This window comes from Lontra canadensis, unplaced genomic scaffold, assembly GCF_010015895.1.
Source record: "Lontra canadensis isolate GAN:19392208 unplaced genomic scaffold, GSC_riverotter_1.0 scaffold6, whole genome shotgun sequence".
Classification (NCBI taxonomy): Eukaryota; Metazoa; Chordata; class Mammalia; order Carnivora; family Mustelidae; genus Lontra; species Lontra canadensis.
This window is the reverse complement of record NW_022631000.1, coordinates 28,170,618-28,185,611: the sequence shown is the minus strand read 5'-3', so window position 1 is coordinate 28,185,611 and position 14,994 is coordinate 28,170,618. Positions and strand designations below refer to the sequence as shown.

At 39.1% G+C, this 14,994-nt stretch overlaps 1 protein-coding gene across 3 annotated transcripts in view; it reads left to right on the top strand.

The window, feature by feature from the left end:
• The first annotated feature begins 14,289 nt into the window (after positions 1-14,289).
• Positions 14,290-14,994, top strand: part of CP (ceruloplasmin) — a 57,389-nt gene continuing 56,684 nt past the window's right edge. The window contains exon 1 of one of the 3 annotated variants that reach the window (XM_032852450.1): positions 14,290-14,661. In XM_032852450.1, the coding sequence (XP_032708341.1) occupies positions 14,519-14,661 (143 nt within the window). In that variant the 5' untranslated portion in view covers positions 14,290-14,518. The remainder of the gene's footprint in view (positions 14,662-14,994) is intronic. The other 2 variants (XM_032852451.1, XM_032852452.1) reach the window with 2 other exon arrangements.

Genomic DNA, 14,994 nt, shown 5'->3' with positions numbered 1-14,994 from the left:
GACTAAACTACACCATCAGTAAGTGTCAAAAAAAAAAAAAAAAAAGAAAAGAAAAAGAAAAGAAATTCTCATAGCATGGTTAAAATTTTGAATCAGTATTTAAAATGCAAATTCATGTTTTATTATTAGACTGCAGGTTATAGAATGTATAAGTGACAGTTTTCCAGAACCAAGAATAAGGCCTCATGCTCTGTCTTTGTATCTGGCAATATTAACATGATGTGTTCTGCTACAAGTAACATAAAACCCAGCTAAGCTAACTGAAACCAAAGCCAGCTAAGAGGATTACCAATGGTGTTTGTCGCAAACTTTTTTTTTTTTAAGATTTTATTTATTTATTCGACAGAGAGAGATCACAAGTAGGCAGAGAGGCAGGCAGAGAGAGAGAGAGAGGAGGAAGCAGGCTCCCCACCAAGGAGAGAGCCCGATGCGGGGCTGGATCCCAGGACCCGGGGATCATGACTTGAGCCGAAGGCAGAGGCTTTAACCCTCTGAGCCACCCAGGCGCCCCTGTCGCAAACTTTTAAGTAAGATAGGAGGCTGCTAGGGTTGGTCCAGTAACTTGATGGCGCAAGGGCCAGTGTCTTTAATGTCCTTGGTATTTCCCTCATGACTGTTGCCTCATGATTGCAAGATGGTTGCTGCAACTCCAAATATTGCATATATACTGAAGGTAGAGAAGAAGGAAAAAAGAGTAGCACCAACCACATATTCTTTTTTTAATCAGAAAAGTAAGTCTTCTGAGGAAACCCAGCCAAGTTCTTCTGTCTCATTGGTCAAACCCCTACTCTCTGGCTATTCCTAACAGCAAGGAATGCTGGGAAAGAGGTTTTGTAGCCTTTGTAGAGGGAATAACAAGAAGAGGGGACTACAAATGTCTTGTGGGTTGGCTAAAAAACAGCTTATGCCTTAGACAATAAGAATATTTAAAATCAGAAATTAGTTAAATAAAAGAGTTCAACATGAGCATTGAAACCAAAGCCATACTTTTCATTTTTTCTTACTTACAACTTCTCAACTTCACAAATAATACATAAATACCTGGAATCTTATCAGACAAATCCCTGACATCATTTCATTTTACCCCAAGGTACTCCAACTGTGTCTCCTGAAAAGTACTTCTAAAAATTAATATGCTAATAATGCTATGATAACACTTGACAAAATTAACAATACTACTTTACTCTGCTATTGAAACTAATAAGAACCTGCAAAATATGGATGAAACTAGCCACCTCTCTTTCCCATGAGATGCATCCCTTTCTGAGAATTTTAAAGGTGTGCCTGATAAAACTACACCATTGTGTAAGAAATTGCTAAAGCTGTTGTCCAAATCTCACCAAAAGTAATACTTAACTTCACCTACTCATTCACTTATGAACACAATCCTAGACTTTGGGATTCAGAGATGGACAGGAGTCATAGTCTAGTAAAATGAACCCTAATTTAATGGATACATGAAGTGTGATTTGATGAATGGAGTTGTATGGAAAAGTAGTCAATGGCATACATCTTAACAGGAACAGTTGAAGACGAAGAATGCATCAGTGGGATGTTTCTCCTGCATAACTATTCGAAGGTCCTCTCATTGTAATGATGAGTACTCATCATTTCAACAGAAATATCGTTAGTGCAAAAAAATTTTTTAAAAAGGAATATGCTTTAAGAATATACACTTTTTTGGCCAAATTCTATACTTACCAAGAAAATTTTGTTCCATAACTTGATTTTCTAAGAAGATCTATAACCAAATTTTTTAAAAGGTCAATAATATATGGCACATCTGATTGGCTCAGATGGTAGAGTATGCAACTCTTGATCTCAGGGTCGTGAGTTCAAGTTCCATGTTGAGTATAGAGATCACTAAAAAAAAAAAAATTGAAATAAAAAAAATAAAAGACCAATAATAAAAACCTATTCTCCTTTACTTTTAAATGAATACATTACTATATTGACTAATTACTCAAGTTGGCAAAATTATCCAAAGTGAGCCCTCTAAACCTAGGCATCTTTTTGTAAACTGACAAAATGAAGGCTCTGAATCTTCCAACTGCCAGCCAGACCCTGGCCCGAATCCTTCCACAGCACAGAGAGACTGGGAAGCTCAGCCCAACATGGTCTCAAGCCATGTTCTAATGCCCTCAGGATCATAGTGCATCTCTGGGTCATGGAGGCCAAGCCTGAATTCCAGCCACTCTACTCACTAGCTACTTACAAGGTATAAAAACTCTCTTATCCATAGTTTCCTCACCTATAAAATGAAGATAATAATAATAATACCTATTCATGATATTCTGTAAGCAAAATAATGGCCTCCCCCAAAGCTATCCTCATCCTAATCCTCAGGACCTATGGCTACGTTAGTATTCATGGCAAAGGTAAATGAAGGTTGCAGATGGAATTAAGGCTTCTCATCAACAAACCTTAAGATAGGGAGATTATTCAGGGTTATCATGATGAGTCCTTAACAGTAGAAGGAGGCAGAAGAGGAGGTCAGAGTGATACAATGTCAGGACTCAACCTGCCATTGTTGGCTTTGAAAATAAAAGGGTGCCACATAAGCCAAGGAATGTGGGCAGCCCCTAAGAACTGGAGCAGGTTAGGAAATGGATTCTCCCCTAGAACCTCCAAAAAGGAATGCAGCCCCACTGACACCTTGACTTTAGGCTGGTGATGCAGGGGTCAGAATTCTGACATATAGAACTGTAAAATACTAAATTTATGTTGTTTTAAGCCACTGAGTTGCCGGTGATTTGTTAAAGCAGCAGTTAAAAAAAATTTTTTTTTTTAAAGGAAAACTAATGCATCTGTCCAATTGGTTATTGTTAAGATAAAATGAAATAAAATTTATAAAGCTCTTGGCATTGCTCTGGCATACTATAAAGCTCTACTTGATGTTAGTGACTATTCTTATAGTTAGTATTTACTCACTCTCTTTTTAAAATTAACATATAATGTATTATTTGCTTCAGGGGTACACAGGTCTGTGATTCATCAGTCTTAAACAATTCACAGCACTCACAATAGCACATGCCCTCTTCAATGTCCATCACCCAGCCACCCCATCGCTCCCACCCTCTTCCCCTCCAGCAACTCAGTTTGTTTCCTGAAATTAAGAATCTCTTATGGTTTGTCTCCCTCCCTGGTCCCATCTTGTCTTATTTTTTCCTCCCTTCCCCATGGTCCTCTTTCTTGTTTCTAATAATCCTTATATCAGTGAGATCATATGATAATTATCTTTCTGTGATTGAATTATTTCATTTAGCATAATGCCCTCTAGTTTCATCCACATCATTGCAAATGGCAAATTTTGGGGTCTTTTGATGGCTGCGTAGTATTCCATAGTATTCCATTGTGTGTGTGTGTGTGTGTGTGTGTGTGTGTGTGTGTGTGTGTGTGTATACTACCTCTTCTTTATCCATTCGTCTGTTGATGGACATCTAGATTCTTTCCATAGTTTGGCTATTGTGGACATTGCTGCTATAAACATTTGGGTGCACGTGCCCCTTCGGATCACTACATTCATATCCTTAGGGTGAATACCCAGTAGTGCAATTGCTGGGTCATAAGGTAGCTCTATTTTCAACTTTTTGAGGAACCTCCATACTGTTTTCCAGAGTGGCTGCACCAGCTTGCATTCCCACCAACAGTATAGGAGGGTTCCCTCTTTCTTTGCATCCTTGCCAACATCTGTCATTTCCTGACTTGTTAATTTTAGCCATTCTGACTGGGGTGGGGTGGAATCTCACTGTGGTTTTGATTTGTATTTCCCTGATGCCATGTGATATTGAGCACTTTTTCATTTGTCTTTTGGCCATTTGGATGTCTTCTTTGCAGAAATGTCTGTTCATGTCTTCTGCCCATTTCTTGATTGGATTATTTGTTCTTTGGGTATTGAGTTTGATGAGTTCTTTACAGATTTTAGATACTAGCCCTTGATCTGATATGTCATTTGTAAATATCTTCTCCCATTCTGTTGGTTGTCTTTTGGTCTTATTGACTGTTTCCTTTGCTGTGCAAAAGTTTTTTTATCTTGTTGAAATCTCAGTAGTTCATTTCTGTTTTTGTTTCCATTGTCTTTGGAGATGTGTTTAGCAAGAATTTGCTGTGGCTGAGGGCAAAGAGATTGCTGCCTTTGTTCTCCTCAAGGATTTGATGGACTCCCATCTCACATTTAGGTCTTTCATCAATTTTGAGTTTATTTTTGTGTATGGTGTAAGGAAGTGGTCCAATTTCATTCTTCTGCATGTTGTTGTCCAATATTCCCAACAACATTTGTTGAAGAGACTTTTTTCCATTTAATATTCTTTCCTTCTTTGTTGAAGACTAGTTGACCATAGAGTTGAGGGTCCATTTCTGGGTTCTCCATTCTGTTCCATTGATCTATGTGTCTGTTTTTGTGCCAGTACCATACTGTCTTGATGACTAGAGCTTTGTAATAGAGCTTGATGTCTGGAATTGTGATGACACCAACTTTGGTTTTCTTTTTCAACATTCCTCTGGCTATTCTGGGTCTTTTCTGGTTCCATATAAATTTTAGGATTATTTGTCCCATTCCTTTTGTTTGTTTTTCTTTTTTTTTTCTTTGTTCTTTTTTATTGTTGTTCTTTTTTGTTGTTGTTCTTGTTCCATCTCTTTGAAAAAAGTTGATGGTATTTTGATAGGGATTATGTTAAATGTGTAGATTGCTCTAGGGAGCATGGACATTTTCATAATATTTTTTCTTCCAATTTGCAAGCATGGAACACTTTTCCATTTCTTTGTGTCTTCTTCAATTTCTTTCATGAGTACTCTACAATTTTCTGAGTACAGATTCTTTGCCTCTTTGGTTAGATTTATTTCTAGGTATTTTATGGTTTTTGGTGCAATTGTAAATGGGATAGACTCCTGAATTTCCCTTTTTTCTGTTTTGCTATTGGTGTATAGAAATGCAACTGATTTCTGTGTATTGATTTTATATTCTGACACTTTACTGAAATCTTGTATGAGTTCTAGCAGATTTGGAGTGGAGTCTTTTGGGTTTTCCACAGAAAGTATCATATCATCTGCAAAGAGTGAGCTTGACTTCTTTGCCAATTTGTAATGCCTTTTATTTCTTTTTGTTGTCTGATTCCTGAGGCTACAACTTCTAGTACTATGTTGAATAGCAGTGGTGATATTGGACAGCCCTAGGGTGTTCCTGACCTTAGGGGAAAAGCTCTCAGTTTTTCCCCAATGAGAATGATATTTGCTGTCTTTCTCCGAGGTGGGTTTTAGGATATTGAGGTATGTACCCTCTATCCCTACACTGTGAAGAGTTTTGATCAAGAAAGGATGCTGATGTACTTTGTTAAATGCTTTTTCAGCATCTATTGAGAGTATTATATGGTTCTTGTCCTTTCTTTTATTAATGTAGTGTAATCAGATTGGTTGATTTGCAGATGTTGAACCAAACTTATAGCCCAGGAATAAATCCCACTTGGTCGTGGTGAATAATCCTTTTAATGTGCTTTTGGATCTTATTGGCTAATATTTTGCTGAGAATTTTTGCATCCATGTTCATTAGGGATATTGGTCTGTAATTCTCCTTTTTGATGGGTTCTTTTTCTGGTTTGGGGTTCAAGGTCATGCGTGCCTCATAAAATGAGTTTGGAAATCTTACTTCCGTTTCTATTTTTTGGAACAGTTTCAGAAGAATAGGTATTAATTCTTCTTTAAATGTTTAGTAGAATCCCCTGGGAAGCTCTCTGGTCTTGGGCTGTTGTTTTTTGGGAGATTCTTGGTGACTGCTTCAATCTCTTTACTGGTTATAGGTCTCTTCAGGTTTTCTATTTCTTCCTGGTTCAGTTTTGGTAGTTTATAGTCTTTAGGAATGCATCCATTTCTTCTAAATTGTCAAATTTGTTGGTGTATAGTTGCTCAGAATATGTTCTTATAACTGTATTATTTGGTGTTGGCTGTGATCTCTCCTCTTACATTCATGATTTTATTAATTTGGGTCCTTTCTCTTTTCTTTTTGATAAGTCTGGCCATGGGTTTATCAATCTTACTAATTATTTCAAAGAACCAGCTCCTAGTTTTGATGATCTGTTCTACTGTTCTTTTGGTTTCTATTTCATTGATTACTGCTCTGATCTTTATTATTTCTCTTCTGCTGTGTTTAGGCTTTATTTGCTATTCTTTCTCCAGCTCCTTTAGGTGTAGGGTTAGGTTGTGTATTTGAGACCTTTCTTGTTTCTTGACAAAGGCTTGTATTACTATATATTTTCCTCTCAAGACCACCTTTGCCATATTCCAAAGATTTTGAACAGTTGTGTTTTCATTTTCATTTGTCTTCATGAATTTTTTCAATTCTTCTTTAATTTCCTGGTTGACCCATTCATTCTTTAGTAGGATGCTCTTTAGCCTCCATGTATTTGAGTTCTTTCCAACTTTCCTCTTGTGATTGAGTCCTAGCTTCAGAGCATTGTGGTTTAAAAAATATGCAGGGAGTGATCCCAATCTTTGGGTACCGGTTGAGACCTGATTTGTGACCCAGGATGTGATCTATTCTGCACATTTTCCATGTGCACTGAAGAAGAATGTGTATTCTGATGCTTTGGGATGGAATGTTCTGAATATATCTGTGATGTCCATCTGGTCCATTGTGTCATTTAAAGTTTTATTTCCCTGTTCATCTTTTGCTTAAATGATCTGTCCATTTCAGTGAGGGTGGTGTTAAATTCCCCTACCATTATTGTATTATTGTCAATGTGTTTCTTTGATTTTGTTATTCATTGGTTTATATAATTGGCTGCTCCCATGTTAGGGACATGGATATTTAAAACTGTTAGGTCTTTTTGTTGGACAGAACCTGTAAGTATGATATAGTGTCCTTCCTCATCTCTTATTTCAGTCTTTGGCTTAAAATCTAATTTGTGTGATATAAGGATTGCCACCCCAGCTCTTTTTTTGGATGTCCATTAGCATGGTAAATTGTTTTCCACTGCCTCATGTGAAATCTGGAGGTGTCTTTGGGTCTAAAATGAGTTTCTTGAAGACAGCATATCAATGAGTCTTGTTTTTATCCAATCTGATACCCTGTGTCCTTTGATTGGGTCAGTTAGCCCATTTACATTCAGGATAACTATTGACAGATATGAATTTAGTGTCATTGTATTGCCTATAAGGTGACTGTTACTGTATATTGTCTCTATTCCTTTCTGGTCTGTTACTTTTAGGCTCTCTCTTTGCTTAGACTACCCCTTTCAATATTTCCTGTAGGGCTGGTGTGGTGTTTGCAAATCCTTTTAGTCTTTGTTTGCCCAGGAAGCTTTTTATTTCTCTTCTATTTTCAATGACAGCCTAACTGGATGCAGTATTCTTGGCTGCATATTTTTCTCTTCTAGTGCTCTGAATATATCATGCCAGTCCTTTCTGGTCTGCCAGGTCTCTGTGGATAGGTCTAGTGGCAATCTAGTATTTCTGCCATTGTAGGTCAGAGACCTCTTGTCCCGAGCTGCTTTCAGGATTTTCTCTTTGTCATTGAGACTTATAAGTTTTACTATTAAATGGTGGGGTGTTGACCTATTTTTATTGATTTTGCGGGGGTTCTCTGTGCCTCCTGGCTTTTGATGTTTGTTTCCTTTCCCAAATTAGGGAAGTTCTCTGCTATAAATTGCTCCAATATACCTTCTGCCCATCTCTCTTTCTTCTGGAGTCCCGATTTTTCTAATATTGTTTCGTCTTATGGTATCACTTATCTCTTAAATTCTCCCTTCATGTTCCAGTAGTTGTTTATCTCTCTTTTCTCAGCTTTTTTATTTTCCATCATTTGGTCTTCTATATCATTAATTCTTTCTTCTGCCTCATTTATCCTAGCAGGAAGAGCCTCCATTTTTTATTGCACCTCATTAATAGCTTTTTTATTTCATCTTGATTAGATTTTAGTACTTTTATTTCTCCAGGAAGGGATTATCTAGTATCTTTTATGCTTTTTTTCAAGCCCAGCTAGCATCTTTGTAATCATCATTCTGAACTCTAGTTCTGACTTCTTACTAATGTCCTTATTGATCCCCAGCAGTTGGTACTGCCTCTTGTTCTTTTTTGGGGGGTAAGTTTTTATGCCTTGTCATTTTGTCCAGAGAAGAATAGATGAATGAAAGAACAAAATGCTAAAAGGGTAACAATGATCCCAGAAAAATATACACTAACCAAATTAGAAGAGACCCAAAATTGGGGGGGGAGAAGAAAGGGAAAAAAAAAAAAAAAAAAAAAAAAATATATATATATATATATAAAATTAGGCTAGTGAATAGAACAGAGCCACACACTAGATTTTGTGTGTATTTTGGTCTGTTAGAAGAAACTGTCTCCCAAAATTTTAAAGAAAAAAAGAAAATATGTATATGTATGTGTATATATATATATATATATATATATGGATAAACATGATGAAGGGATGTAATATGACTGTGAAGATGAAAACTAAAAAAGATTTTAAAGAAGGAATTGATAAGATAGAAGTTGGTTGAAAAAGGAAAGGGGAAAAAAAGGAGAGAATGTGATCAGGAGGGAGAGTAGAACAAAGCCATATGCTAGATTTAGGGTATATTTTGGTCTGTTAGAAGAAACCGTGTTCCAAAATTTTAAAGAAAGGCATATATATATATATATATATATCAGTGAAGGGATAGAATATGACTATAAAAATGAAAATTAAAAATCATATTTTAAAAAGATATTGATAAGATAAAATAGTTAAAATAGGTTAATTAGGAAAGAGGAAATTTTCAAGAAAAAGAAAAAAATAATAAAAAGTTTAAAACGTTTAACTTTGAAATACAAAAGAATCATGGGTGAAAAAGCCGTAAATTCTATGGGGTGTATTCCCCTAGCACTGAAGTTTTGCTGTTCTCATTGATTGGTAAAATTAGTCTTGGCTGGATGTTCTTGGTGATCTGGCAGAAGGGCTTATTGCAGTGATTCTCAAATGTCTTTGCCTGAGGTGGAATTGCACCTCCCTTGCCAGGGGCCAGGCTAAGCAATCTGCTCCGGTTTGCTCTCTGTAGCTTTTGTTCCCAAAACGCTTTCCATAGAGCTTTGGAGGAGGAGAATGAAAATGGTGGCCTCCCAATCTCCAACCCCGAGAAGCTGAGAGCTTGGCAACCCACTCCTCAGTGCATCCTTAGAGAAAAGCGGTCAATCCCTCCTATCTCCCTGGTCTCCAGCCATGCTCTGTACTCACCCGGCCTGTGATTGAGCGTTTCTACCTCTGGCGCACTGACCCGTTTGGAGTCTCCAAACCCAGCAGATTCCTGCAACACATTCCCGCACCACTGTCCCGGGGGAGTAAAGAGGGGGTCTCTGGATCTGCCACCTGTGGCATCGCTGCTTGAAGAGCAGTGGCCCAACTGTGGCTTGGATCATGGTTTAAGGTAATCCTGAGCTGAGAGCCCCTCCTCGACTCCGTCTCTGCAGACTGCTTCCCAGCTCTGATACCTGGGAGCTCTGCCACACTCAGAAATCTCCAGTCTTTCTGTGGCCTCTCAGGTTCTGAGACCACACTGTCCCTGTGAGGATTCTGCCCCTCACTTAGCCACTGGAGTGACGCCCTCCATGGAGTAGACTTCTAAAAGTTTCAAATTTTGTGCTCCACTGCTCTACTGTTTGCAGGGTGCTGACCCCTCCCCCCCATGGTCTATCTTCCCATGTATTGCCTCAGATTCACGTCTCCTCATGTCCTACTTTCCAGTAAGTGGTCCCTTTTCTCTTCATAGAATTGCTGCTATTCTTCTCTTTGATTTCCTGTTCAGTTTGTAAGTGTTCAGAATGTTTTGATAACTATTTAGCTGAATTCCTGGGACCAGACAAAATTTAGGTCTCTTACTCCTCCGCCATCTTGCTCCTCCAACATTTATTCATTCTTTCAATTTTTATTGAGCTGTGTGTCAAGTACTATGCTAAGTGCCAGGGATTCAAGACGAAGTAAGGTATAGTCATTGGCCCCAAGAAAGCCCAGTCTAATTGAGTGGACAGTCATGTAAACAGATTATTCCGATATGAAATTTTTAATTTTCAGTATTTTATCATGCCACGATTTCTTTGGGGGCCTTGTTAACTGGGAAAAGACTGCCCCTCCCAGAGCTAGTTAATTCCGAGAAGTAGTGAACAGCTTGCCAATGAACCAGTCTTTCATATGTGAAACAACCAATCCCCGATTTCATACTCCCAACCACCTCCTTTATGTAACCACACACCAAGCCATTAGTTCTTCTGTCCTAAATCAATCCGAGCCTAGTATGAAACAACTAGAGACTGTTTCTATGCCCCAAAGCCTGCTGAGATGATTCAGACTAGCCAGTCATAAGCTATTTACTCTGCCCTGCCTTGTTTTTCCTACACAAACCCCAACAAAGGCCGTGGCCTGTGCTTTCTCTTTATCTGCTTCTGCCTCCTGAACAACTCTGGTCCTGCATGACATGTGCGTCTCTTGTGTCTAGGGGAATTGTGACTTTTCTTTCAATGGTATTGGCCTCTTTGTGTCATCACAGAGTCATTTTTTATAAATTAAGACCCAGACACAAATCAAAGTGTTAATACCTACACAGAATATATTGCCCCAGCATGGAAAGGAGCAAGAAGGAATGAGGTTAAACATAACAAGAGAGGAAGATGTTTCAGGAAAGTTGCACATTATGTGTGGTTGGGTGATGTGCACTTGGGTGGCTCAGTCTCTTACGTAGTTAAATATCTGCCTTCTGCTCAGGTCATGATAGCAGGGTCCTGAGAATAGGCCCCCATCAGGCTCTCTGCTCAGCGGTGAGTCTGCTTCTCCCTCTGCCCCTCCTCCTCATCCGCCCCCCCCCACCACCACAGTCTCTCTCTTTCTTTCAAATAAATAAATAAAATCTGTTTTTTTAAAAAGTCACACATTGAAGTTGTATGTTATCAAAGCTTGTGAATAAATTATTCTTTCATCTTTTATAAAGATAAGTCTACTATTCTGGTTCTCTTTCATTGCTAACAAATCCTATGTTTTGATTTCTACATTATTCACCATGTAAGAAAACAAAAACAGAGTAATTGGAATCCTTATGCCATTAAAAAAAAAAAATCTCCTTCCCCATTGTGATGTAGACCTCAACACCATCAAGGTTTTTGCTAAATGAGAGTCTAGGCTTTTCTCTTCCCCTGCCTATGACAGCTGTCCCTGTGAGTATGTGCTGGAGAGAACCTTGACCCATTAATGGTCAGCCAAAGGGGATGGAACAACCAAAGCCCAGTCTGTGTGATCACTCCCTAAATAGCCATGAACTGAGCAGTAGAGAACAGGATCAGCCAGGCTTGTGCTAAACTAGTTCACATCAAGGAACTTGTTATCGGAGTTCCATATGAAACCACACTCACTGATAAAATTCCAGAGTTGCACAATTTCCTGTGAAAAAGATAGCTTCATGGTGGTCTGACTGGTCCTGTACAGAATGACCTGGGATTTTATACTGTTTCCCGCTGTCACAAAGGGAGATACTGTCCTTAGTGGTCTGTTTCTTAGTAATCCTTCTATCTTACCTTAAAAGGCAGTTTTCATGGATCAACCAAAAAGAAGCTAGAGGGTACAAGCAGGAATAGTGGAGATAAGGAGAGATTGAATCTTGCCAGACAGAAATAAAGCGAAACTTCCTTGATTTTAGCCATTATCAGGCCCAGGATATCTTTTCTTAAATCTTTTTTTTTTTTTTAAGATTTTATTTATTTGAGAGAAAGAGAGAGAGAGAGAGAGAGCATGACTTGGGAGGGGAGGGGCAGAGAGGGAAGCAGGTTCCCCACTGAGTGGGGAGCCCAACGCGGGGCTTCAGCCCAGGACACTGAGACCATCATCTGGATTGAAAGCAGACTCTTAACTGACTGAGCCACCCGGGCACCTCGAGCCCTAGGATCTTAATTGCTAGATGCAGGTAAGACTCACCCTATCCAGAAATCTTTAAGAGAACAAAAAAAGAAATTGTGGAAAATGATTAAAACTTGTGCGATGTCTCTACTCATGTCACTAAGCAGTTAACCTGGCTGTGCAGTAATTATTTATAACAAACTATAAAGGGGTACCCCAGGGTTCTGAGGTTACAGCTTTCTGACAGACACAGGTAAGTGGACAAGCTATGTGGTCCCATCCAGGTTCCTCTCTTCTTTCTTGCAATGCCCTAAGTCCACTGAGACTCTCCTGGGGGCGCCCCACTCTTCTTGCCTCTCCCCAGTTTATGCTGCTGTGACACATTTCTTGAGCGCAGAAGATCTCAGTTGCAACATTATGCAAAGTTCACTTTTGAGGTCCAACCTTGGATTCCCTGTAAGGAGATTTGCAGTAAATGACCTGTCAATGGCTAGTTGCTTATTAGCCCACAGTGGCCTCTCTTGTTTAGACAGTACCGGGGCTCTGAGTATTCTTCCCACTTCCCGCCATTCAGCAGCTGTATGCCTTTTAACGGGAAGGGTAACGGTCACAAAACAGGGCAGAAATATGGACTTCGTACCCTTCCTGCATTGCAACATAAAATATTTACTCCCACAGGGCAGGATGTTACTGTTTAACAGTTTCATTTTGCCCCCAGTGTATGGGATGCTACCGATATACATTCTGAAGCCCTCAGTAACTACCTGAGCAGTTTTTGTTTGTTTGGGGAGTTTTTTTGGGTGGGAGTGGGGTAGACCAGCTGAAAGAAGGATAGGACTTTTGCTGTGATCTGATCACTGTCCTCATGTCCCTCAGGGCTGAGTTTGAGCAGGGAGTAGAAGATGAGAAAGAAGCAAATGTCCAGAAAGCTGCTGGCTCATATAGTGGCTTTGTGCCATTCTCCCTTTGAGGAGAATGCTAAAAGATGTCCCCTCCGAGTAGACCATTTGGAAATAGGAGCCTCCCCGGGGCTCCAGTATTTAAAAGGAACAGTGTCTTGCAAGGCACAGATTTGGGCCAGTGGTCCTCTCAGTGGGCATGAAGGCACTACAGTTAAAGGTAGCTCTGGAAGGAGGTCTTGGGACATCCTGGGCAATGTGACTCAGTTTTCTCTATCAGGGCAGTTAGGTAAGATTACTATGACCTGGTGAGAGCAGCATCTCTGTGTGATTTAACATGGTGGGTCATTTCAATTACCATCTGGACAACAGTCCGCTGAGACTGAGATTTTACAGGTGAGGAAACTGAGGCCAGGGTTAAATATCATGCCTGATGTGACGTGATGTGCCATTGGATTTTGATCTTCATCCTGCTGTCTTCCCTGGTACTCATCATTGTCCTTCTCCGGTTTATTTTTCTCCCTAGCATTTGCCGCTCATACTAGCTGTTTCACTCTTCATTTGTACATTGTCAGTCTTTCACAATTAAAATGTAGGCTGATGAAGGTAGGGATTCATGTCTGCTGTACCCCCAGTGCTTAGAACAGGACCTGGTGCACAGCAGACTCTCTCAGGAACACCTATTAAATTAATGGATTGTACAAACATCAGGGTCCTTTCTCCTATACCAGTCTATTTTTTTTTTTAAGATTTTATTTATTTGTTTGACAAACAGAGATCACAAGTAGGCAGAGAAGCAGGCAGAGAGAGAGGAGGAAGCAGGCTGAGCAGAGAGCCCACTGATGCTGATGCGGGGCTCAATCCCAGGACCCTGGGATCATGACCTGAGCCAAAGGCAGAGGCTTTAACCCACTGAGCCACCCAGGCGCCCCTACCAGTCTATTTCTATAAACAACTTCAGACAAAGAATAATGAATTGAAAATTCTAGAGGAAAAGGCTATATTAACACAAAATGTGCAGTGTTTCAACCAGAATTTTCTGTTAATAAACTTCTATTTATTTCTGATAATAAACTTCTGTTTACTAAGAGCAACCTTTGCTTTTGCAAACAGATTTACTTATGTCTGATTTCTTTGATGATAAAATAGAATTATCAACCCCTATTATGCTCTATTATTTATTTGCATATAGCAATGCAGAATAATATGGTAAACTTCCTATGTAGATGTGTGCAGAGCACACAAAATAGATAAATCCTTCAAAATAAGATTCTTATTGTGGGCTTCTTAAATTTGGCACACTAAATATCATGTTTTGTATCACCAAGTTGCAACTAAGTATTTCAAAAGTGAAGAGTGACATGTTTTAAACTGTTTTGCATAATTTCCTCCTGATTTATTAAGAGTTCACTGCGTGCAGGGCACTGTACTGTGGCTTATTGTTCAAGGAACAAAGGGAACATTTAGCGATGTTTTTTGCCCTCCTGGAATTTACACAATAAATGGAAGAAAGCAGAGTTATGCACACTCTAGCGGCTCCAACAATAACTGTTGACTTTTTATTTGTAATCAGAGAAGCCTGGCAACGGAAAACTTTTCTTTCTGAGTTTACCAGAACTGAGCTGAAGTGGGAAACGTTATTTGCTTTGACGAAACAATTTACTTTTGTGCAACATTAAGCTGTGTCAATCAAGCAAACAAAGGAAGAAAGCATAAAATTGCCGGCTTCTGATTTCGCCTCATTGCTTCTTAGGCTCCAAGAGGAAAAAAAATGAAGACTTTGTGGCTGGGTATTTTTCTATTTTTCTATAGTAACTCAGCCTGGGCGAAAGAGAAGCATTATTACATTGGAATTATTGAAACAACTTGGGATTATGCCTCTGACAGTGAGAAGAAACTTATTTCAGTTGACAGGTAAGTCACTCTTTTTTTTTTGTTTGTTTAAAGACCAAATTTATAAACTATCAGTTAAAAAATAAAGGCAATAAGATAAAATATTTTATTAATTTGCAGTATATGGAAACTGCAAAATGTGGACTGGAAATCCAGGAAACTAAATTCCTGGGCATTTTTGCCTAGGGGGAAAGTCTGCCTAACTCCTTTCCCCTGGGTCCTGGGGGGATCTGCGGGCACTCCTTCTTATCTCCTCTGGTTATTATTTTGTGTCTCATCAGGATTCAGGCTTCTTGTCTGTTTATGCAAAAGTTCCTTAATTTAAATAATGACAGTGTAAAATGTTATGTTTAT